The 27,059-nt window shown below is 37.9% G+C and overlaps 1 protein-coding gene across 1 annotated transcript in view; it reads left to right on the top strand.

Annotated features, from left to right (window-relative positions):
• Positions 1 to 4,595: 4,595 nt before the first annotated feature.
• LOC146558396 (connector enhancer of kinase suppressor of ras 3-like) overlaps positions 4,596 to 27,059 on the top strand; it is a 45,620-nt gene continuing 23,156 nt past the window's right edge. Inside the window, exons 1-2 of the mRNA XM_085246778.1 lie at positions 4,596 to 4,832; positions 24,648 to 24,811. Coding sequence (XP_085102904.1) covers positions 4,781 to 4,832; positions 24,648 to 24,811 — 216 coding nt within the window. The 5' untranslated portion in view covers positions 4,596 to 4,780. The remainder of the gene's footprint in view (positions 4,833 to 24,647; positions 24,812 to 27,059) is intronic.

The raw sequence follows: 27,059 nt of genomic DNA, 5'->3' as shown, positions 1-27,059 counted from the left end.
ATTGTTATGTATTTTAATGTAAAAAGAACGATTTTAATTATTACATGTAATTAATGAGTTTTAATTTTCTCTCAACTTGATGATCGAAAGTACTCATTTTATTGTGAAGTTAACATTTTTGGCCTTTCTATTTTCTCTTAATCTTTTCCTTAACAGTGTATGTAACAATGTACAGTTTATCAGTTAAATATACCTCTTAATAATAATAATAATAATAATAATAATAATAATAATAATAATAATAATAATGGATTGCGTTTATATAGCGCTTTTCTAAGCGCTAGTATGGTGATGACAGCTTTCTTTAAAAGAGTGAAATTAGCAGTAAAGTGCAAAATCAGCTGTTTTAAATGTAAGTGTCTGGATTCGAGGATTCTGTCTTCCTGTGCTGATGTCTTTTATTATCCTAGTGATGCTGCCCATTAGCTTCATTGTGCTACTGAGTTATTGTTGAAGTTTTTGGTACTTGGTGGATTACTTTGAGGTTCCCTCAGTGTGGTGTTCTGATTCTGAGGGGGTCCAGTGGGAAGCACAATGTGAAAATTCTATGTCTTTCTACTTTAAATAATACTGTGATGCACGTTTAAAGATAGTAGACTCAATAAATGTAGAAAAAACGAGATGTAGTGTTAACATTGTAATGTTACTTTCTTTATCTGAGGTTAAAAATCACCTGTTTTGTAAATAGATCTTTACAAAAAAAAAGTTTCGAGGAAGTGTAAAGGATTTCCCACTCATGTTTTTGTGGATTAAAGTTGTTTGTTTGTTTGTTTGTTTGTTTGTTTGTTTGTTTGTTTGTTTGTTTGTTTGTTTGTTTGTTTGTTTGTTTTAAAGCTCATATATGGTCCGCGTGAATGTTATCAAAAAGTACTTTTTTACACTTACAATAAGTAACTGACTTAAAAATAAATAAATAAATAAAAACAGGCTATTATGGGACAATTTTACTGTCTGATACTCGAGATCAGACTGGGCTGCACGTGGCTCATGAAGTAAAGTTTGTTTCCACGCAGAGTCAACGTCATGTCTAATTTCTGCCAAAAGAGGGCAGTGTTCTCTAAAAAACTGCCATATGTTTATTCATGAAGAAGTCAGAAAATATCTTCACAACATATTTGTTCTAGTGATGCAAACCCAGATACCAACACCAATGTTTCACTCAACAGTGCAATACCAATAATTTTTCCTGATGCTTAATTTGTTTGTTGTACTGTGTATTACTGTAAACAGTAAACTACATTAGTCCTGCAGTAAACCAGTTTACAGTAAACTTTAATAAAAAATAATATGATAATAATAATAATGTAAATGAAATTATCTTAATGGTAGTGCAAATTCCTGTGAAGTATTGTAAATGAATACAGCAATAATATTATAAACACATTTGCAATAAACCTTTCACAGTGTAACTTTGTGCTAAAATAAGGTCCCCTGAAGGTTAAACTTCCCCCACCATGTTTCCTCCTGCGCAGTCCACCCATAGATATTAACTCAGGGTTCTTACTGTGGTTGTACATCTTGATAAGCAACCCTCGTTTCTTTCCAGTTTTCTACTTTCATTTCACATCTGTCTCCTCGATCGTTACGGTTTAGACTTCTCACCCATGTTAGCAGAGTCTGCTGAGCTCTTCTTCCCATGGGAAACATCAGCAGAAAAAAAAAGTCCTAACAAGCCAACACCCAGCACACATGACAGAGCTGCTGTGGAGCTCAGAAGATCAAAGATCTGATTACAGGCCAGAAGAAACATTTTTAATGTGATAATCAGCCGTGCAGAGGCTTTGTTTCATATGAGGCTGAGAAGAAGTCTTGGTAGGAAAACACTTCCAGTAAATGCATGCACAACTCATGTGGACTGAATATTACCAGAGACACATGACCCGATAAAACACCGTCAAAGGCAACACCCACATTATTTTAAAAGATGAAAAGGTGTAATGGCGTGGAAAGCAAGACAAATATTGTTTGAGTTTCCTAAACAAAGTTCTTTCCCCATATTTCATTTTCTGTGTCCACCCTCTTTATGAAGGACATAAAGGTCTCACAGTCCTTTACCAATCTGGACTTTTACACATATCTTGTTGTTGTTTTGGTTATAAACATTTATGGGTTGCAAACAGCATACATACTCTTATATCACAACAAAAATGGGCATATTTCTAATACTTACATGGGATGAACACTGATATCCTGGATGATGGGAGGAAAAATAGAAATATAAAAACTTAGAAACAAAATCTTATTCATGATAAATGTCTTTGTTTAGGATGACAGTCAACTCATCTTCAGAGCTTCCGAGCTATGCAGCGACTAAACCTCACACCTCTGAAAATGCTGCTGCGAATCTTCTAATAGGCTCCATTTAAAGATTAATCAACTACATTCTTGGTTTGAAACAACTCAAAACTCTCATTTTATATGATGAATGCTCTCTTTTTTGAAAGTAAAAGTCTCATGGAGATTGAGAGAGTAGCATTGACAAAGAGAAACATTTTCACAATCCTTAAAAAGCTAATAACTTCAGGTTCTTCTGGGATTATTCCGGAAAATGGGGGCAGCGTTTTTAAAAGCTTGTTTTCCGAGTTGTGTCCGTAAATGCTGGAAACACTAATAATAATATGTTGAGAAAGTAAAGGCCACACTGATTATGGTTATTACACATGTGTACAGTACATGTACACAGATAACAGGGAAGTCGTCCATGGTGACATTTAATATAAAAACAAACCAATGGCAAACATACAGAGACGGACATTTAGCAGCAGCAGCGTAGAGAACAGTGATGTACATGATTTAGACTAATAATAATAAACGTAAAGCACAGTGGCACACACTATCTAAGTTCCTTACTGATACCGAGCAACTGCATTTACAAACAAATGACCCTGATCCAGTAAAGACAGAAGTTATATCTACCTAATTTACTTTCTTACTTATTTTCTCATCCCATAAACAAATCATAGTCACATTTTCCAGGTCATACTTTAGGAAAATGTTTACAAATGTCAAATTCAGGCATTTTTTCTTTATATGACATAAAGAGAAAATGCCTGAATTTGACATTTGTAAACATTTTCCTAAAGTATGACCTGGAAAATGTGACTATGATTATGTTATGTTATGATGGGGAAAGCACTTTTTAAAAAACTGCAGAGAAAATTCGAAATGTAAGTCTGAGGTCTGTAAAATGACATTTAAAGGAATAAAAGGGCATAATTATATTTTGGAATATGCTTGGGACATTTTCAGTGAAGGTGAAAACTGGGATTAAAAGTGGAAATTGACAAAACCAGCAAATATGATTAGTCTCTTTTTTTCCTGTTAATCTCTGTTTTGTATTGATGAAAATGAAGCCCCTGATAGGGTGCTAAGAACTGCTAAGAATATATGTTTAACTATTTTTTTAGACCACCTGCCATAAAAACAAGAAACAAATAATTTTGAAATCTGTACAAAAAATATGTTTAACACTAAAAACTATATTGTTATTTAGATGCCAAATAAACAGAATTTAAGTTTTTATACTCTGAGAAGTCAGAAAATAATTAAGCATAAAATTAATCCACTAAAACTAATTTTGTATTCAAGCACGCAAGTAACTAAGTGGAATGTAGCATCTTAATAAAAATAATAATAATGATGCGCTTCACGAGCAATTTGGAAATTTAAGGATAACAGCAAAAATTATACTGAAGCATTATAATATAGGAAAGTGTTTGTGGTGGATTAGGCAGTACAGAACATTAAAAATATAAATTGGAAATGGCTAATATTTAGGGCAGCTGTGGCATATACATAACACTGGCTGGTGGTCTAATAAATTTGTTAAGTACTGTACACATTACAATAAAGCTTGATTATTTTAATTTTTTATCAGCTTTTTGTAATCCTGTTGTTGCTTTGTTGCTTAATTGTACATTTGATATATGTATTTAAACAGAAAAGAAAAGCAAACAAACACAAGAAATAAAAGAATAAAAAATTAGTTTCTTTCAAATGCTGTTAAATGCTTTAACCTTTGAGTATTCAAAAACATTCACATATATATATATATATATATATATATATATATATATATATATATATATATATATATATATATATATATGTATATACATATATATATATATATATATACATATATATACATATATATGTATATATATGTATATATATATATATATATATGCATATATATACATATATATGTATATATATATATATATATATATATATATATATATATATATATATATATATATATGTATATATATATATATATATATATATATATATATATATATATATATGTATATACATATATATATATATACATATATATACATATATATGTATATATATATACATATATATACATATATATACATATATATGTATATATATGTATATATATATATAATCTGATCGTTTAATGTTGACATAAATGGCATTCCATACAACACTCCCCCCTTCCCCACAAAAGTTAACTACGGCCTCGCATATACTCATGCGATTGGAGGTAAAGGAATAACGGGGCGTGGTCAAAGCAATGGTAACCTGACACCTGCTCCGCGCGCTGCTAACCAGCCACCACAGAGCAGCAGGCAGGCAGTCCGTCAGTGAGTGGCGGACTGTTGGGTCGTTGTTTCACTGTGTGTCTCTGTGCTGTAACGGACCTCTTGTGTTCTTTTCTGTGATAAAATCATGTCCCATTAACGGATTCGTCTCGCTGGTTCTGGAGTTAAATTAAACCCTGGTGCTCCCAGCGCTTTGGAGAAAAATGGAAGCAGTGAGCAAGTGGAACCCGCAACAAGTGGTGGAGTGGATGAGAGGTAAGGCTGCTGAAGAGTAGGAACTAACTACATCCAGTGGGTGGGAGTGGTAGTGGGGTGGGGGCACTTTTCGGAGGGAATTAGCGGTTCTTTGGGGGGCAGAGAGGAGAGTTAATGGCTAACTGTAAAGTTCTGCTTTTCCCGGCCTTAACCTACTTGTCATGCAGGAGTTTTCTTGATCTTTATGGATCAGTGTCGGTCCCATAAACTGCAAACAGTAAAATCTACTACTTTTATGTGTGTTTTTTTCTTTTTAAAAATTAATATTTTTAAAGACGTTTCTAGTTTATAGCTAATTGGGAAGCTTGTGTCTTGGAGGAATGTTTGCTTTTAGATTTAAGGAGTTTACAGCATGTATATATTTAGTCAGAGCTAAATTCACATACAACAGGTAAATATAATTTTTCTTAAAATATCTGGTATTGTTTGAATATTTTACTATAATCTAATAATAGGTTTTCTACTATTTCTTCCTTTTATTGATATGTTTTACTTCTGTTTGTGTTGTGTATGATGTAGTAGACCTGTACTACTGGAAGCTTGCAGTCCTGTTTGCAAAGTACCCTTAAATAACAAAAATGGGGAAAAAACTTGATTTTTACACCATGAGCTGATAAAAGTATATGTTACCTTTAAAAAAGCAAAAGTATTGTAGTAGTCAGGTAAACCTAGCTACATGGTTGAATAGTTCATAATGCATGGCTCTCATGTTTGTAGATTTGCCAATATGTAGATGATAGTGGATTGTATATTAATGTATTTCTAATTACATTTTGTTTATATTTATGAAAATAATCATTTTGTAGTATTAAAAGTTGTCTAAGTGCAACCACAAAGGTGTTCTTAACAACACCCTCATTTACTAAGGGAAGTAGCATTAGCCCCGACAGTGGCGAACAGTGTTAGAAAGTAATATATAGTTGGCTAGATAGCAATAACTTGCCTATGCTGTGTAAATCTGGTGACGTTTAGAGACCATAAGAGAGAAAGACATGGTGCTAAAATAATCCTGAATTGATTGGATATTTGGATTTAGGCTATGGTTACCATGTAAGCCCCTGAGATTGGATATAGAAGCCAACCATATCTGCTCATATTTTACTACATGGCCACATGGCTGGGTTTTCATTTGATACCAAAAAACTAAACACCCTATATAAATAAAATGCACGGTTTATGTAGACGATGGCTTTTTGATATTAACTTATTCTCTTTCTTGTTCTCTAACATTGAAACTTTTAAAAGCCAGTGTGAAGCCAAATCAGTTTTTTTCTCTTTTTGTGGCGTTCATGTTGTTGTTTGAAGTTACTATTTAGTGGGCTACATTTCTAAGCAAAGAGAGGTACCTAAGATTCTCAGGAAGGTCTAACATTTTAATTTATTTAATTTAGTTACTCGTCATATAAACACTGGCAATAAGAAACATTTATTATGTGAAAAGCATTTCTAAAGCACATTTAAGTAAGAATGCAGAAATTCTACTTGAGAATATACTTGAAAACTTGATTATTGTTATTTTGCAATATAATTTTAGTTTGTATTTAAGAATGTGACTGAAAAATGAACACAGTCGAAACACAAATTAAAACAAACAAAAAAATCCCTTAAATCCCAAGTATAGTGCAGGTTAATTTAACTTGAACATTGTTGGCTGACAGACTGTCTGATAAGGAAACACTCTGTGGTGGTTACAGTGTTGTTTACTGACTGTGGGATTTGCACTCCCACATTCACTGACCCAAGTATTCATATTCATCACTAACAGTGTTGTTAAGCAATAAACAGGCATGACCTGTTAGCACATCTGCCATAAAACGACACTCACACTGTTTTAACCTACCGGGACGTGACTCTTAGCAGATGACTATCATTTTATTGTTTTTATTATTAATTTTATTATATTATTCAATTTTCATCATAAATGCATAAAGTACTTTATTGAAAAGCAGTTTATCGCCATGGTTTTAAAAGGCCAGTATGTAGCTTTCCTGGAAAAAACAGAAAATTCCTGTGTAAAATGACCCATTATAGGAAAATTTAGGAACAAGTTCAGGGAAACTATTTTAATTGTATTTTCAACCTTTTAACCCCTCTGAAGTTGATAAGTTTGATAACCTGGGAGTTATTAATGTATTAATAGTCTGATATCTGAGGTAAACTAAGCAGACTGGGATAATTAGCCAAGTCAGTGAGCCTCTGTTGCCTTACTGTGCATTTTCCTGTATTCCAATCCTACTCTGAAAAACTGTTTATTTAAAAACAAAACAAAAGAAACAACGCAGGACATTTTCCTGCCAGAATGTCTTTATATTCATACCATAAGTGAAAAAAAACTTACATACCAAGGTGTAATGACATTCTTATCAAACTCTTTAAACCAATATCAAATCTCTGTAAAAGTTGTCCTATGTTTTTATTTTTAATAATAATAATAATAATAATAATAATAATAATAATAATAATAATAATAATAATAATAAGAAGAAGAAGAAGAAGAAGAAGAAGAAGAAGAAGAAGAAGAAGAAGAAGAAGAAGATGATTTGTAATTTTACCTCCCTGGGTCATTGTGGAGCATCTCAGCCTGTGTTTGTATGCGTTTATTACACTGCTGAGAGAAAACCATTCAGTCTAGCTTTGCTTCAGTATGCACACATACAGTCATTCACATGCGCACTGGCCATTTAGCAGTAAAGACAGTGCAGAGCTAAATGCAGTAAAGTGGTGGGCCTCCTGTCATGTGCTGGGTGAAAAGGTCAACGTGATGCTGGAGGTGCTATTAAACCAAATCTGACTATGTGACTTTGTTCTGTGTGAAAATGAATGACAGACACGTGAGCGTCAGTCCCATGGTTTGATGGCAAATGACAGTGAAAAACCTCAGATTTTACATTTGAAAGGCTTCAAAGTGTTTTGTTTTGTTTTCTTAGAAAATAATGGAGTTGTTTACTTAACTGTCAAAGTGGTTATCAGGATAATTTTCCTTTATTTTCCAAAGTTAAAAAGACATGAGTTTGTAAAGTGGCAAACAGAAGCTTAGAAATGAGATGTGTTGTTGGCTCTGATCCTGCTGTAGTATTGACAGAGTGGATTGCTGCCGCTGGGTGAAGGCAGTCGGGGTGTGTATTAGGTATCTTTGCTCGACTCATGCGATCCAAGCTAGAGGTTCTTTTCATGGAAAGTACGTTCAGTCATCTTGACTGTAAAATCACAAGCAGGCTTCCAATGAATTTCTCCACCTGACCTCCAACTCAAGCCATTTTTTCAGTCACTCTGGTTTCTTATTCCTCTGCTCTTAGTTTTGCTGTCTTTTTACATAGACTGTATAGAAAAAAGGACAGCTTCCAGGCCTAAAAAGTCAAGTCATTGAGGAAGTCTCTTAAACATGGATCCCTTTCAGTGGCCACCAGGGGGCACATCCAGTTTTTTTTTTTTTTATCAGTGTTTCCCACAGGATTTCATTGCCTTTGTGACTGTAGTAAGGCATGTGTAGACTTGTGTCTAGGTGAATAAATGATACCATATGCATTCTCTGAAAACAAATAACAACCCAATAATCAGTCTAGAGCAGGGCAATATGACCAAAAATATTTATCACGATATACATTTGAAGATTTGTGATAACTGACGATATAATTGACACTAGACAAAATACTTTACAACTCCACAACTTTATTAGTGCAAAAAAAACCCCCCATCAATGTATTTTCACTTAAACAAGCAGCTGTTTTTTTTTATGTGCATTAAAGTTATATAAAAATGTAACAGTGCAAATTCCTTGCTGACAGTTTAACCAAAAAGGCATTTCCGGTGGAAATTGGCCGACATATCCTCAGCATAACCATGTATAATATCCACAAAACTTAAAAAGAGGTTATACACACACAATACGGTAATATTATGTTGAAGCACAGTACGTATCACTCCGCGAGGCTCCTGCCTACAATAGCCGTAATGCTCTGACAATCCATCAAGCTGTGCGGGTTTGTAGTTTAGCAAAGTCGTACTAAAACATTTGACAGATTTTCGAGCACCATGTACCACATAAAATCGTTTTGAGGTCAGTAAACACAACCAGAATTCATACATAAGGCACACGGGATTATAAGGGGCGCTGACGATTTTCAGAAAAATCAAAGGATTGATTTTAAGTGTGCCGTATTTTCCAAAAAAACACGGTAATAACGACGGCCGGCTAGCACACTCTACCAAAAATAGTGCTTTGTTGTGTATCTGACGGACGAAAGCTAAACCAGTTCCACACCACTGAAGTTGCAGCATTTTTACAAACCAGTTCTGATTCATCCGTTTCAATCAACGATCTGCTTTCGACGCTATGCTTTTTCCGCCATGTGCATATGAAAACAAAGGCACTGCAATACAATAAGAGTCTACCCCATGTTTCTGTGCAGGCTGATCAAACAGCTGTCACTCACTGGTAAACATACGTCTCAGGGAATTAACTGAACATGTTCAGACAGATCCACATACCGCCCTACTCCCGACAGGTGTAGTTACACATGACGACAGGCTGGTTAGACGGTTGGCACACTCTAAATATGAGGTCAATGACCTCTTTATGGAGAGGTGCGCGGGAAATAAAAGTCAATGAACAACAAGTAGACTGGAGGAAACTACATAGGGAATGGGTAACAGCAAGCTAACGTATTTAACGCAGTTACAGCGTTGTTTGTTTCTTGAATCACTTCTTCTCTTTTTTAAGTCAGTATTGGGCCTTGAATTCAGCATATGGTATTGATCCCCTCGCCCCCAACTGGTTGCAGCAGATGGCTGCTGGAAGTTTCTTCCTGTAAAAATTGACGTTTATTTTTTTTTCCTTCCTGCTCCCTTTGAACTTCATGCCTTGTTTTTTCTTCAGGGGGAATGGGTGGAATCAATATTTTTATTGCTTGTTCTTGAACAAAAACTCCATTATTCTGTTAAACTTCACCGCTCGCATGCTTTAACCAGGCACCAATAGTGCCTGATGAGTTTGGAAATGGAAACACAAGTCAGTATTATATACACTTATATCCTGATTTTGGCCCCAAGATATACTTCCCATCGTATAGTTAGTTGAGTGTAACTTTAAACTAAATAATTTTTCAAGCTAAAATGCCAAACATTGTCTTGTGTCCTTGCTTCTCACACATGATCGTTTCCTTCTTTTCTTTGCCTCCTTTGTTGCTGAATTGAATATATTTGAGTTTCAAGCTAATTTTTATGATTAAAGAAGACTTCTGTTGGTGTTTTCGTGGAATTGAGGAGAATTACCAGTTCATTAAAAAAATCAAAATGATAACATTTGTGTAGATTTCTTTTTTTTTTTGACAGGAGTCAAACATGCTTCACAGAAGTGTTCTTTGTTTGTTTTTTGTTCAACTAACAACCCCAAATACCGTAATTTAGTTTGTAATCCAAAAACACAATGGATCACTTCATGTTTTTGTTTTGGATGCTATAAAGTTACTGAGAGTTTTATTGTCAAAGTAGTTTCCAGCTGGTTATTTTACAAGCACCCAAACTTCTTTGACAAAATTAATGACGTCTTTATGAATGTATGTAACTGATAAGATTTTCCTGTTTGGGCTGTAAAACTGGTTGTAACAAACTCACTGACTTGAACAGTATTTAGTTTCAAGTTTTAAATCCGACTGGTTGGAAATGCAGAGTCTGTAAAATCAGATTGTTAACATGGACATTGACTCTTTGACCCTCCTCTTCCTCTCGATGCTTTTTGGCCAAAATAAACAATTTTATCTCTAAAAATGTCGATCAGCAGAAAGCTGCCAGAAATCAGCATCACTGTGGTTTCAGTTTGAGGAATTTTATCTAACAAAGAGCTTCCTCCCGACTCTTTAAAAAAAGCAAAACCCCCAAAAACCATCTAGATTACAGCTGTCACTCGTGAAACCCATTTTAATCAGACTTTAAAAGTGTGGGCCATGAGCAGGAGCTGGAAACATCTGTTATCTGCAATCTGGTCAGATTACATTGATCATTTTCACCACCACATGTCTTTGGTGACTCGGGGAAACTTCTTTGTTGTATTCTTGGATTCAGTTTAAAGAGAGTCGTTTTAAATGGGTCACATGACTTCCAAAGAGCATAATTATTGGTAGTTAGTACAGGAACAGACAGACCAGTGTTGGCCAATGATCATTGAGAAACCAATGCTTTAGTTGAAGGCTAAACTTAAACAGTCTATCGGAATAATAATATTATAAAATAATCAAGAACATTAAAAATGAGACATTAAAGGGGCTCTATGGAGTGTTTCCTAATTAAGGTGATCAGTGTGTTACCTTACTGTGCTGGTGCCTGTTTAGAAAAGCTGGTGATGATTTGACTTTCAGTGAAGGTCACTGTTTCTGAATAGTTATTTGAGTGGACGCTTCAGTCATGTGACCTGAGATATTAATTCATATTTGGATTAATTTATATCATGTTTCTGGACTGCTGATGTTGAGCTACATTAGTAACAGAGGCACTGACACAGCATTTAAAGCTGAAGTGTAACGGGCCAGGGAATGAACTTGATCAAAAACAAATGAAGGGGATTATGTGGCAGAAGACAAGGGACACTGCAGGTTTGTTCCACAAGCTTTGTTGTGTTTACCTGAGCTTCTGTTTGTGCAAACAGCATGTGTCTAAATAAAGATTCAGAAGTGCATAATGATCCAGTATTGTACATCATGATATGGTTAATGCCTGGGAAAAACTTGAAATAAATTGATAATTTCTACTTCACGACCAAATAAAGATTTTTGTTTGAACCTAAATGAGGATTTTGATAATTTTCCCCAATATTGTATTAATGATGTAAGTCAAAGAACAGCATACCTGTCTTAACAATATGTCAGGCAGTTTGAATGGCTACCTGCCTGTCAGTTATGAGCGCACCTGTAAATCAAACAGACTCAAGTGAATTCCCGTTACTGGATTTATAAACCAAAGAACAGTGAGGAGGTTGCTGTTGAGGTTTGTGGTGGCGCTTCAGTCTCTCACACAGCGAGTAGCAGAGAGGCTCTTGAAACCCAAACCAATTCTTCAAGCTTAAATGCAACGCAGTGTCTTTTTAGCTTCTTGTATCCACCCCTGATTTGTTTTATGCAGAGACAAAGCTACAGATTGAGGAACAAGTTGAAACAGAAGCAGACAAAGTCGGACTGTAATTTAGTTTCCCACAGACTCTGAATTTGGCAGGTTGCTCACTGAGCTGTGGTAGGTCTAGTTCACTCACAGTTTAATCAATTTTAAAAGTTAACTTCACAGTTTTTGCAACGTCTGCAAGATTGTGATTTGTGACACAAGTAAACTGCTTTAATCACAAATAAATGGATTTTGCATTGACGGGTACTTTTTTAGGATGGCCATTTATCAAATGGCATGTGAAATAAATCCAGGATTACATGGCTGAAAATGAGCTTCTGTAACGTAATCCAGTCGAAAGTGTTTTTGAGGAGCCTGTCACTGACTTTCAACACATCATCAAATTAAAAGAAAACGATCGTCTTCTTGTGTATCCAGACTCACACGAGTGAAGTTTGGCAGGTTTTCACTGTTTAAACTCAGCTGGAATGAATCCAAATAAACAACGTCTCATCCAGTAAGACGAGATAACCGAAACTTTTGTTTTCGATAAGGAGGACGCGACATCCACATCATCATGTTTGTTTAGCGGGGACGACGACCTTTAATCAGTGTAGTCCCGCGTAAAGAGCATAAGACAGTCTGGGCTGGGGGTAAAATTCTTATCAAAGATGCACTTCATTGACAAAATGAAATCTTTAATCTGCTGCGTTTGCTCTGCTTGTGTCTGGCTTTCCATCATATGGTCAGTGTAAAAATCTAATCTGCCTAAGATGTTCACATCTTAGACATTCAAAGTAAGGGTCTCTGATTTTTATTTTATTTTTTTGTTCTTTCCTTTTCCCTGACTTAGCAGTTGAAGTTTCAAAATGTGTTGAACTGGATGCTCATACCATCCATGCTGCTAGCAGAAAGCGGCACTTCAAGGCACTTTGTGTTTTGGTTACAGTGTTTTTCTCACACTTCCGATGAAGCTGATTTGATAAATCAACTTGCATGAAGTAGCTTGTTGTGAATATTGAGAAGGACATGTTGGGTTACGACCTATGATAATTCATCATATCAACCAAAATTCATGGGGAGAATAAAGAAAGAACGACAGCAAAACAGCATCAGTAACCTTTAGAAATTACTTTTAGGATCGGGTGTTCAAAGTTTGAGTGTTCTGCCTGAGAATTTATCTCGTTTATTCAACAGTTTGTCACAATTTTCTTCAGAGTATCATTAAGTCTTAAATTTATCTTACTTTAATCAATCAATTTGATTAAAGTAAGATAAATGAGCAAAAAAGAAAACTGATTGTTCTGCTATCAACAAGTGATTGATGATTCACGTAGCCAAAGATATTGATAACTCTTTTCATTCTTAGGCTACGTCCACACTAATGCGTTTTCGTTTGAAAACTCATCGTTTTCTCTCCGTTTTGACCTCCCGTCCACACTGAGGCTACGTCCACACGTACACGGGTATTTTTGAAAACGGAGATTTTCCGTTTTCGTTTTAAAAAATAATCCCATCCACACGTAAACGCAGAAATGAAGGAAAACGCTGCTAAGAACATGCCAAAGCAACAGGTGGTGATATATTCCTAACCGTGTAGAAATGTTGGCCAATCAAAAGTCTAGAAGCCTCGGTGGGAAATAGTAAACAAGGATGGGGCATAGAAGCAGAACCGAGTCATATGTGTGGAGGCACAGTAACTGTGTGTGTATATGTAAGCATTTAAACACTACAGAGAGTACAAGTAACAGTAACAGTATTGTAGAAATTCACAGTGCGCACAGTGTGCCGCACACCTTTGACGCTGCATTTTCTCTGTTTACCTCGTCCACATGTAAATGCAAAAACGGAGTTTTCGAAAATATCCACCCTGGCAGGCGTTTTTAGAAATCTCCGTTTTCAGTGACCGAAAACGCCGTTTACGTGTGGATGAAAGGTGCAAACGCATAGAAAAATCTGCGTTTTCAAAAATACCCGGGTACGTGTGGACGTAGCCTGAGACGGCGTTTTCCTCAAGGAAAAATGCAGCATTTTGAAAACGCTCCCGAAAACGCATACATTTCAAAACGCAGATGTCCTGTCGCAGTTTGGACACACGAAAATGCAGACTTTCTAAAACGATGATGTATTTTAGTCATGTGATGCAGTCATGTGACCAAATAAACAAAGGTAGGGGAGGGCATTGCAGCGGTTGCTTGGATTGCTCTCAATTTTGACAGCCCTAAAAAAAGATGAATATCAGTCTGTACATGCTCCAGATAGCTTTTCTTCAAATTCTTTAATTCTCACTTGCTTTTGCGCAGGACTGGAACGTAAGCGTTTTCATCTGTTTCAGTGTGGATGCACGACTCTGAAAAGACTGAAAACGCTAGTGTGGATGCGGAGCGTTTTCAGTTGAAAAGTGTGGACGGATAGATTGTAGTTTGTGGTGTTATTGGATGTTTGCAGAGAGTGCTGTTCGGTCATGAATAAATGTTACCCTGGTAATAGCACCAGCTCTAACCAGATGGATTTAAATGAGAAGTGCTGATTGTCGAGGAGTGTGATTTTGATCAAAGACTGAACCAGCTGGTGGATGTTTCTTTTTTTTTTTTTTTCTTCTTCTTTTTTTTCTCTTAGTTTCTTATCAGTGAAGTTGAGTTCACCCAGGGAAGAGCGGTGAATCACAGGAAGCAGCCGGAATATCTCCATTGAGGCCCTCTTCCTGCCTTTTGTCCATCTGTGAGCAACTTTTGGGTCGCTCAGTAGAGAGAGTGTCTCGAGTCACGTTAGCTATATCAGCAGGTCCAGATATCCAAATACACCGATCACGCAGCGTACTGTTTACTAGACAGGCTGCAAAACCAGAAACTGACCCCCGTAAACTTTACTTACTTTTACTTCAATTCAGCTGTTTAGCTGATATCTCTCACTAATTAAACTGAATTATTGACATTTGTCTGATTGGTTCAAAAACAGTGATACACCACTGGCAGCAGCCCTTTAGAAATTCACCCGTGAACACATTATGTTTTTAAGTGTTTTGAGATGGATTTTGCTCTATTATGAGAGGTCTCAAGTTTTCCACCTTATGTCAGGGTCAGTTGACTAATTCGAAAACTTCGAAGTGCGTTTTCCATGTGGAGTAGTTGGATGGTCAAAACAATTTATCGTATATGAAATGTCTCCTTTTTATGCATTTCACCTTTGATACCAGGCTCACCTTGTAGGTGTGATTCCTTGTTTTTCAGAATCGGTGCACAGAAGTGAGTTTTAACCCTAAATTCTTTATGTGGTTATCTCTGGGACTTCTGAAGCTTTTGACCAACATGTGTGTGTTCTATGAAGTAAAAGTATACATGTATAAAGGTAATGATTTCATTAAATATAATAAATATACTAAAGTTAAAGAGTCTAGGGTGGGGTCAAGTGTAGACTTTTTCTGGATGTGATTGAAATAAGTGCTAAATATAACATAACTATGCCTCATACTCCTGAATGGTTACTGTTAAAACACAATAACTTTACACCACTACTTGTAAATAATAAGATAAATATTAAAGTTTGATATAAATCACTGATACAGTAGGCCTGCTCTGCTTTTCACTCAGTCAACTGCCACAGTTCCCATTTGTTTAGTTTTTGAGGACAGATCTACACGGTGCTCAAGGAAATCCTTTTTCCTCTTGAATGGTGTTTGTTCGACAGAAGGCTGCCTCACACCCCTCAGATGAAGTGTGTGTGTGTGTGTGTGTGTGTGTGTGTGTGTGTGTGTGTGTGAGATAGTGCAGGGTTTGACAGAGGCCTAGTCAAGCTATGAATAGCCTCATTGCTCTTTTACCACTTTTCCTTGCAGCCCTCCACCCTCGTCCTGTTGTTTTTGGGTGGTGGTGTAAAGATTCCTTTTGTTTCACCCAGTTGGGGAGTGTCGGGTCCGGACTCCATCTTTGCGCTTCAACGACTCAAGACGTGTCATTTGTTGTAATGAAGAGGTGACTGAGACCTCGACAGGGATAAACCTTCAGTACAGAAAGTTTCTGAGGAGATATCTGACCTTTATCACCCGAGTATCACACAAGCCAACTGGACTTGTGATTTTTGACTGCAAAATTATAAAGTAATTCTCATCTTTCAGGAATCATTTCAGTTTTCTCTCTAGCCCAGAATGGTAGAGCGCATACTAAAATCTAGACACAGTGGAGTTTTTGGTCTATATAGCAGTAGCAGTGACACTCTTAAAACCTTTATTCTCTTCTTTCTGAAACTGTTTGAATTTTGCCTCTAGGACAAATTATAACAGAGTTAGGATTATTTAAAGACTGCTTGTAAAATTGGCTCACCCTGAGACAATGGTTTAAAAAAAAAAATAAGGGCTGAGGGTATTTTCACGTTTAACTGCCCAGTAGGTTGTTTTTACATGTATATTAAAAATGCAAACTGTAAGCCATGAAAACTACTGTTAAATCTACACATTTAACAAATTCAACATGTTATTTGTTCCATTTAAGACCTCAAACGAGACAAATGCTCAATACAGAAAGTTTTGAAAGGGTATAAACTGCATCTATAAGTAGATATTTAAACTTGTTTTAGTAGTTTAAATGGATTTTAATGGAGTTTGTTGTATTAAACATTCCAGTAATCATAATTCAACAACCCAAATTCCCAAATAGATCTTTAGTATTATATAAAAATGCAAAAATTTACCAAGCAACAGTTCTTTTCATTTCTGCTTGAATAAACATAATGGATGTCTTTAGGTTTTCGCTTCAGCGTGTTTTCTTTAAAGGTGGGAGGTATCATGGTGCTCCTCGTTTTGTTTGTTTTCATCTTTTTGATAAATGATTAACTCGGCTGTTGATGAGCAGCTGGAGTTTAACCTGCAGCTTTTTTGATATTCTCTCCCGTGCTTGAGATGGCTAGAATAACCAACTTTATTATGACCAAGTCTTATAAATACTCCTTAACAGTCAAAATTGAGTCATGTCTGACAGAGGATGTTAATCATTGGCCATATAAATCCTGCTTGTGTATTTAAGACCCTTTATTTTTTTTCTTTCATTAACATTTCATTGATTTTAAATGTCACTGAATATTTGGCACTATGGCCACTCGGCGCTACCAAGTTTACCTGATGTTAGCAGCACAACAGCTTTCTTTTCCTGCAGGTTAACGTGCATTTTGTGCTACGGCTGACTGGTTTGCCCTGAGACAGTTTACATAAAGCCACTTGTTTACTCAGTTATGGCGTCATGGGACTGAGGCTGTGTTCTGTCTAACCTTGCTTATTTACAACGCTATGCAGCTACGTACGATCCACACATAGGCACTGCTTTAACGCTTGCTAGCCATGCCTGAGAATTCTGTGTGGAGCATCTTCTCTGTTGTCATAGCAACAACCAGTCTTACAAGACAAGCTGGCCAAACTGCGAGGAGTAGTAGTAGTAGTAGTAGTAGTAGTAGTAGTAGTTTACCTCTGTAAACACCCACAGTTGTTATTTTATCCACAGTCACTTTGTTCATACTCAATCTGCACTGCAGCTAAGGAAGTACAGCAAGAAAGAATCTTTTTAAAAATATATTTAATGATACACATATTGATACTGTAGGAGAATTGATGTGATAATACATCCAAAAATCTCAATACATCTGAACATTACTCGTGAACAAATTACAGTCTGTGCTTTGTAAGGCTTTTTTTTTTTTTTTCAGGATGTGGAATCTGGCTGCTAAAGGTTGCTTCAGCCATAAAAATGTTTATTTGTGAGTTTGATTAATAATGAGTGTGTTAATTCCTCAAAGAAGGGAAAATGGATGTAGATGTGTTTTCACCCCTGCATGGCTGGTCAGGCCTGGTGTGAAGTAGGTGTGAACATTGCGTCATCGGGTTTTGGAGAGCTGTGGAAGCAGACACCTCCTGTCAGATGTCAGGATGCTGTGGAGGGGGGTTGAGGTCAGAAGTCTTTCACACTGAACTGTTTAAACAGTTTCTTCATAAATGTAGCCGTCTGCCAATCCAAAATGGCCTCCACAAAGTTGGGGGGGGGGGCTTAAAAACATGGCTGTCTTATCCTTCTATTAAACTTAACATGTCTTTTACAGGAATGTTCTTGAAGTTGAAATCTTGTTCTTTTAACATAAAAGGAAAATGTATAAATGGGGATGAATGAAGCGGGGTTGCTCAGAGTTTGACACAAATTAGTGAATGCTCTGTGGCTGTATAGCTTATCTCGCATCCGTCTGTGGGTGGAGAGGGTGACAAGGATAGTCAAAGTTTGTTGGATTATTTTGTTTTCATAATCTTGGAGAGCAAAATTAGTCACAAAGCCCTTAGCACTGCTGCCATCTTTTGATTGATAACAGATAAAATTGATTAAGACACATGAAGTAATGACCCATCAAATATTAACCTCCTAGTTTTCATGGATTTGAGGCTATCGTGCAGCTTTGTCATTATGGTAACAATTAAAACTTTCCCACCCTGAGCTGCTGCTTCCTGTTGGCACACAGTTTCCCGGCAGCAGCTGAGAGACAGATATATATACCCATTTCAATTATTTATTTTTACCAGTGAAACCAATATAACATCTCCACATTCACAAATATACATTTCTGACATTCAAAAACAAAACAAAAACAAATCAGCAACCAATATAGCCACCTTTCTTTGCAAGGACACTCAAAAGCCTGCCATCCATGGATTCTGTCAGTGTTTTGATCTGTTCACCATCAACATTGCGTGCAGCAGCAACCACAGCCTCCCAGACACTGTTCAGAGAGGTGTACTGTTTTCCCTCCTTGTAAATCTCACATTTGATGATGGACCACAGGTTCTCAATGGGGTTCAGATCAGATGAACAAGGAGGCCATGTCATTAGTTTTTCTTCTTTTATACCCTTTCTTGCCAGCCACACTGTGGAGTACTTGGACGCGTGTGATGGAGCATTGTCCTGCATGAAAATCATGTTTTTCTTGAAGGATGCAGACTTCTTCCTGTACCACTGCTTGAAGAAGGTGTCTTCCAGAAACTGGCAGTAGGACTGGGAGTTGAGCTTGACTCCATCCTCAACCCGAAAAGGCCCCACAAGCTCATCTTTGATGATACCAGCCCAAACCAGTACTCCACCTCCACCTTGCTGGCGTCTGAGTCGGACTGGAGCTCTCTGCCCTTTACCAATCCAGCCACGGGCCCATCCATCTGGCCCATCAAGACTCACTCTCATTTCATCAGTCCATAAAACCTTAGAAAAATCAGTCTTGCGATATTTCTTGGCCCAGTCTTGACGTTTCAGCTTGTGTGTCTTGTTCAGTGGTGGTCGTCTTTCAGCCTTTCTTACCTTGGCCATGTCTCTTGAGTATTGCACACCTTGTGCTTTTGGGCACTCCAGTGATGTTGCAGCTCTGAAATATGGCCAAACTGGTGGCTAGTGGCATCTTGGCAGCTGCACGCTTGACTTTTCTCAGTTCATGGGCAGTTATTTTGCGCCTTGGTTTTTCCACACGCTTCTTGCGACCCTGTTGACTATTTTGAATGAAACGCTTGATTGTTCGATGATCACACTTCAGAAGCTTTGCAATTTTGAGACTGCTGCATCCCTCTGCAAGATATCTCACTATTTTTGACTTTTCTAAGCCTCTCAAGTCCTTCTTTTGACCCATTTTGCCAAAGGAAAGGACATTGCCTAATAATTATGCACACCTGATATAGGGTGTTGATGTCATTAGACCACACCCCTTCTCATTACAGAGATGCACATCACCTAATATGCTTAATTGGTAGTAGGCTTTCGAGCCTATACAGCTTGGAGTAAGACAACATGCATGAAGAGGATGATGTGGACAAAATACTCATTTGCCTAATAATTCTGCACTCCCTGTATGGTCATCAAAAGAGCAAAATACACTAAACAAAGTGAATGTAGGAATTCAGGAATCATGTCAGAGTTCAGAGTGTCTGTGCACTTTGCTCTCTAGTGGCCTTTCATGTCAAGCCGAATTTATTCTGTCAACAAACACGAAAGTTTCAACAGAAATACTGAGATGGTTCTCTCATTTTAACTGTGCTGTGATGGCAGTGAACTCGGAGCAGGTAAGTTTAAAATCAGAGGTTAAAAACTGAAAGTTAAAAACAGTTTTCTTTTGTTGACAGTATATTTAAAGAACACTTGCAATAACAGCATTTCTGATGATACAGACAAAAATACTAAACACTCAGTAAAACTGTGTTCATTGTATGCAGTATTTATGTCTTATCTTTTTCCGATGAAAAAGGTGAAATAAGACTGCATGGGTAAGCACAAAAGTAGCGTGGACAGTATTTTCCCTGGAAATGTTAAGTACAACATAACTGGCTTCACACTTGTTTTACAATGACTAAAATAACTTGACCTTGAAAATATTTTCTTCCTGGGATGTTCTGCAGTCGATTCTGCAGCATTAAACAAATACTGGAGGCTTCCTCTCAGACATGCCTGGGCTCTTTTTATTGTTGTGTGCACAGGGAACACAAGCTCATGGAGTTGCTATAGCAATCATACCACAATATGATATTTTATATCATTTAAAAATGAATTATCTATTATCTCAGACGATATGATGCGACACAGGTCTAGCTGACACTGGACGTATCGATGGGCATCGAGGAAATGCCCTTCGATACGTGCACTGTTTCTTCACGTCTTTTGAAAAGGTGTTCCATGGCCTCGGATGGGCTTGGAACTGTGAGTCACTGGCAGTTTGTCTATAAATGTCGGTGAATGAAGCAGCTGATCTGCTCCCAGCGTTGTTGTCCCTCCTCCTTCCTCTCACCTGTTTGGAAATCAATCCTCTGAAACAGGCTATGAATATTTCATCAGTCTGAACCTGAGCTCAGAGTACACTGTGAAACATTCACATTACAAGTCTGTACAAATTAGATGAACTAAAAACATAAGTGCAGATACAGTTGCTTTTTCCCCACCTATGCAGCTGATCATGTTAAAGCAATAATTATCAAACATTTTGTACCAAAGGGGACAACCAAGATGATCTGAATGGACCTCTGTGGTTCAGTTTTATCCCAAGAGATAACCCTACTGTTTCAGACCATATTTGCTCAATAAATGAGGGCTTCTCTCCAGCTCTTCCTAAAGTAAGTGTTTCTTGTGGTGCTATGGACAGAAAAGGTTCACACAGATACCATCTGCTGTGTTTAATTATTCGTGCTGCTTGAGAAGCATCTCACAAACCAAACAACTAAACCGCCAACACAAGGCTCTCAGCAGTGTTACAGTGTGGTAATCCAGCTCGATCCTCGGCGCCTGTCAGAGGTTTGAAACGGCTTTCCGAGAGTTTGGGCCGAGCGCCAAACCCGACAGAGCAATCATCGAGATGAGGAATGATAAAAATGACTCAGCAGCTACAGAAATTAATGAGGTTTTATGTATTGCTGGAACATTGGATCCAGACCTGAATGTTGGACTTGAGTTTTTATTCTTTTATCAACTTTATTTAACTTGTTAATCTCCCATAATTTGAGCAAACTGTCTAAGCCATTGGTTTTCAGACCTGAATCTATCGAACGTTTCCCATCTGAGCAGGATGTTTCTGCATCACAGGAAGAATCAAGTGTAGAAGCTTAGCAGAAACTCCTGTTTGCTTATGTTATGATGGTAGTTGTCTCTGCTTTTCAGGGAGACTCAGTCTTTTGTTATCATGCTTTCATTAGCAGGCGATTTGGCTCCCGTGTGACGTTTAGCCGACCCTGCTGTGCAGCTGAGAGATTATCGGCCTCCTCGGGTGACAGTAATGTGATCCAGGCTGTCACCAACACATTCCTGCTGACTGCAAACTGCTGTCCAGCTCTGATCAACAGCAGAGGGAGTTTAGTTTGAAGTGTGGAGATGCGCTACAACCTAGAAGGAGCAGGAATTGTGGATATTTACCTGAGGAAGGTTTGGGAGTATGGTCACAGTTTCAATTTGGGTGTATTGAGAAACTTTCAGGAGCAACTGAACTGGAGCAGAAACCAAAATGAATGTGTGAAGATATAGGAGTTCAAGGCTTTCACAGTAGTATCTCGTTTTCTTTTAGTTTGATGAATGGAGAATTTTTAATTAAAGTTTAATTTACATGCTTTAATGGAGGGATCTCAAACTTGTTCTTGTTTATCATGAACTGATCCATTGCTAATTACCACCTCAAATTAAACTAAATATATTTTGTGACAATAAAGAAGCAGTATCAGTATCACTGTCTTTCAGTGACTTTCTCATCCCATCCACAATCTGAAGCTGCTGTTTGGGACTCATTCAGCTCTCCACCTGCAGCAGGTTCTGGAAGCAGATCTTCAAATCAGATGCAGGACTGCTGGGTGCAGTCCAAGAAGCTGGAGTTGGAGTCTGTCATTCTGCAGGATGAGAGTGGTGACCAGATCACTCTATGAGGAAAGCTCAGTACTAAGTGCTTAACTTTCAAAATGATAGGAAGGGGATCAAAAGACAATGCATGTTTAAATCCGTTGTTTAAAGTCTGGCCCTCTGAGAATGTCCTGAAGTGTTGCCCATCCCAGATGGTCTAAATTTTACCCTGTTGGGGGATGAGCAGACGACCCGTATCCTCCTGCTGGGGCCTGATTTGGAGTGCTTCCCAGACAATTTCACCCCCTCAAACTTTGCTGAAATCCTGTGAGTCTTTATTCTGGCCTTTTATAATAAAGACCAAAATTAATCGAATCTTACCGTTGTACTATCAGTAAGCAAACAAACACGCTTTGTATTCTCGGTGCAACTCTGTGTCAGAGGCTGCTGAACTCGGAGGTGTCCCGTCAGCAGTTAGTTAAGAGGAATGTTCCTCCCTGCTGTCAGAGAGAAAGCGTGGGCCATCTGTCGTCCCGAACACAAACAGGAGTCGCAGCTTCTTTAATGACCACATGCTGGGGCAGTTGTTTTCTTCTCACCCTCCCAGACATTTTGTTGGCCAGTTGCTGCTCGGCTTCTGCATAACATCATCATCATCTGCCATTTGTTGAAAGCTTGTGTGCTAAAACTCTAACATTTATTTTTAGTATGATGCAGGATTCAAGTCTGAACTTAAATCAAGAAAAAGAACTTGTTGAAATGTTTTGAACAAAAACAATGCTGTGGAGTGAACTTTGAGATGGAGGATTTCACGCTGGCAGAACGGAGAGTTGTAGAGGCTGTTGAACTGTTAAATTGCTGTAGACAGTTCTTCTCTTTAGCGTACAATGTGTGCACGTATGCTTAATATATTTTTTTGAGTTTTTCATATTCTTCCCAACCAAACACATCCAAAAACCCTGCAGCGAACCTTGTCTGTGCTCATGTGTGTCAGACAGTAACTGGTGCGTGATTGCTCATTTTATTGATCCAGCTAAGAGAACTCTTTGAACTCGTTCACAGAGGTCAGAGGTGAATGTTGGGTGCAAAGTGGCGCCGCTGAAACGGGCGCCATCTCCCTTGAGGTCTCATGAGGTCACGGGGCTGAAAGTGGGGTGCCCAGTATGACCATACCGGGCCACCAGAGAAAGATGTCATTAAGCATGCAAACCTGCGCATTAACCACTACTGGCAGAGCTATTAAATGTTAAATGAACCAACACTTTATGGATTGATGATTTGAGTATTTCTGGCATTTTAAGTGACAGTAGCCGTAGATTTGTGATGATGGTACAGAGGATTAGTGCTACGAGTTCAATACACGTGAGCTCCCCGACGATGTTCACATGCACGCGTGTGGTTGAGTTGGCTGTCAAGGATTGATTCATGCCAGAAATTCAATTTGTTCTACACATGTGGGGGGGAAAAGGTCTCATCCTGTTCCCTCCTTTCACAGTAAAGCTCTCTTCTCGCATATTCTCTGTTGTGATAGAGTAAGTCATGCATTAATAACTACTGCTTAAATTGTCAAATGTATTTCTTCAAATCAAATTAGTTTGAGTGTTGTTCCTGCAAATGTTTCACAATAAAAGCCTCATTAAGATGTGAAGGGTTTCTGTACAGTTACAAGTGCTATAGGACTTTCAATTTGAAATATACAGGAAGTGTTGAGATTGTAAGAAACAACAAAATGAGGCGACTGTAACAGAGAGACTGAGATTTTAAAAAACTAAATGGGGCTAATTAAAATTGTCCTAGCTATCTTTAGCTACTCAGGTAAAGTTAGATAAATAAAATCAGAAAAACATTATACTTGAAACAAAGTCTAGGACTAACAAACAGACAGTAAGTTATTGAAAGAAACGTATTCCTTTATACAGGAATGTGTTTCTTGGTCTGTTATTAGGTGACGAAAATAGTTTGCTTGTTGGTTGGTTGACGGAGGTGATGGATTTAAGAAAAGGTGTGGTTTGGTGAGCTGGCAGGACGCTGCCAGGCTGTTGGCTGTCACAGTGACTGATTGAGTCAATAAGGCGATGTTGACTCAGCAGCTGTTTGCTGTAAGACCTGAATGGATCATTGAGAGATGACTTTCACTGAAACTCAGATGCTGAAGTCATGCTCTGGTTTACTTGCATGTGTGTGCCTTAAGAACTCCAGGCTGATTGGTGATCCATGATATACAACCTAGAAATGTGAGCGATCAAAAGCACTTCTGTTATAAAACACTAATTGTGTTGCATCCCTGATGAATTTGTCAGTTTACTCAAATAAATTTCAAACCTGAGTTTTGCTGAATTAAAATGGTGAATTTCATCAATAACCTGTTCTGTGAACATTAAATGTGCTTCATTGTCGTTGTCTCTCTCAGGTCTGGATGACAGCCTGCAGCAGTACATCCCATCCTTCCAACAGCTGCAGGTGGATGGGGAGAAGCTGCTCAGGATGTCCCACCAGGAGCTGCTGTCTCTGGGCGTGGCGAGGGTTGGACACCAGGAGCTGATCCTGGAGGCGGTGGATCTGCTCTGCGCTCTGGTCAGTTAGAAATCAGAAAATCCCACATTCTCTTTTTACTTCTGATAACGTTCCTGTTTAGAAATGTTCCTCTACTATAGAACTGTGGATTTCAGTGTCCGCTGTCATCACTCATGAGTCAGCATGTTAAATATACCTGTTTCAAGTCCTTTGAGATATGTCTTTAGCAGTGTTGACCTCCAATTCTTGTTCAATCAAACAATTTCTAATGATGCTGATGAGAAACTGCCAAAGCTTCTCTCCGTGTGAGACTCTGCTGAGATGGTGTCTGGACCACACAAACACCTGGCTTGTGTTACAAACCATAAAAATGTTGTAGGCGAATGCATGCACTGGAGTTAACTGAGTTAGCAGTTAGTAAAGGGGATATCTCAATTTGAGCTTCCATCCATTTTTGGCCACTTGTCATGTTTTTCTGGCTTGTCCAGGGAGTCCACTCCAGGGGAGGCTCAGGACTGGAAATGCCTTGGAAAGTCTGGAGAGTCCAGGAAGGAGGGAGGTTTGGGAATCTTTGCTTAGACTCATTGGCTGATACTTATAAGTTCAGCAGCAGAGCAGAAGATGATCCTTTTCTGTCCATCACTGATGGCAGTGCTGTAAACCTTGTGTAAAAGTTTCTAGAGCAAAGATTTGTTTCTTTTAAATAAATGTTTCAGTTGCATTTAAAAACAGCACCACAGCTACCACCATGCACATTACACGCTGCCTGAGGGGGCATTAAAACAGCTCAGTGTTCATCATAACAATCATAAGACCAGTGCTGTGATCAGAATCCTACTGCGTCTGATATATTTGGACAGTTTTTCTCAGAAAGTCTGAAAACTGAGCAAGAGAGGGATTTTCTAGGAAACTACAGAGTTTATCTTCGGTTTTTTAGGTTTAATGCCACAAATGAATGAAAGTTGAGCAGTAGTTTGTGTTGTGATTCTCCTGTTGTGCCCTTTAGTGGAACTGAGTTTTGGTTTAGTCGGTCGTGGCTAAAAAGTTCAGTATTCCTGTTTTCACTCAAACAAATCAACGGCAAACATTTATATGATTTCTAAAAAAATTGTTTCGCTGTGAAACACAGAGCTGTGTGATATGTTTTTAATGCCCAGAAGGTGTCAAACGGGAGCAGAAATCTTTGTTTAAAAGAACGTCAGTTATGCATGAAAATCAGTAATGAATGAAATAACCAGTGACTTAAGCCGATGACACGTGGACATTGAAACAAAGAGACGACAGAAGAGTAAATGATCCGGTGACTCAGCATGGAGAACGTCATAAGAGGAAACTTCATCTATCATAGAGTTAATATTGGAAGGAAAACAGAAAGGGTAGTAGTGATGTTGAAATTAAATGATCCTGAAAGTCACTCCAGCTTAGGCTGGTTAACCATATCCAGACACAAAGGTGGAGTTAACTAGCAGGTAGGTTGGTTTGCAAAAGGCAGACTGGATGTGCGAATCACCTGACCCTGAAAAACTAACATTGAGGCTTCATAATAGCTGTGTAGTGGCTGCAGACTTTGGTGTGACCCGTTTAAAGTTTTGAAGCACACACAGAGCCCCTCAGTCAGCTGTTTATGGGCTCTAACGTCTGTGTGGTGGTGAAAAGGGGGATTTACAGGCTGTGCTGAGGTTTAATGTTGTGACTGGCCTGAATAGGATTCAGTGGCTTTTTTTAAATGGAGACTGACACTCTGCTGTACCCGCCAACAAATGGTGACGATAAAAGAACAAGTGACCACAACAGACACTTATCAACCGCACTAACTACAAATTACTGTGTCCACCATATCAACTTTTCTCCAGTATAGTTGTTCAGATTGTCTGACTGCTATCTGATAATATGACATTTACACGCAGACATCTGTAACTGAACTTTTCAATGTTTGTTTAAATGTGAAAAGCATTAAAACACAGAATACTTCATTGGCTGAAGAGAAGATTCCTAAAACTCCCAACATTTCAGGGAAAAGTCTTTTTTTATATATATTTTTATATATATGGCTTTTCCTCATAACAGCTGGGGCTGTGCGATATGACCAAAATCTCATATCCCGATATAAGAATTCTATCATCCGATAACGATATAAATCACAAAAATGCAACATTTTCTGTAAATTCTGTGAATCTCGGGCAGCTCGACTTGCGGGAAGTGTTTCCAGCTGCGCGTCATGTAGCTGGAGTCGAGTGTTTTAACCGATGCATGAAACTATACATTTTTAGACATAAGTTGTAACGGCCGCCGTTTTCTTTGAGTATTT

This window comes from Mchenga conophoros, linkage group LG15 (genome assembly GCF_057382185.1).
Source record: "Mchenga conophoros isolate Kocher_MC1m ecotype Shallow Benthic linkage group LG15, M_conophoros_male_GT1.1, whole genome shotgun sequence".
In the NCBI taxonomy this organism is placed as follows: Eukaryota; Metazoa; Chordata; class Actinopteri; order Cichliformes; family Cichlidae; genus Mchenga; species Mchenga conophoros.
The sequence above is the reverse complement of the archived record's forward strand: the minus strand, read 5'-3'. Positions and strand labels throughout refer to the sequence as shown.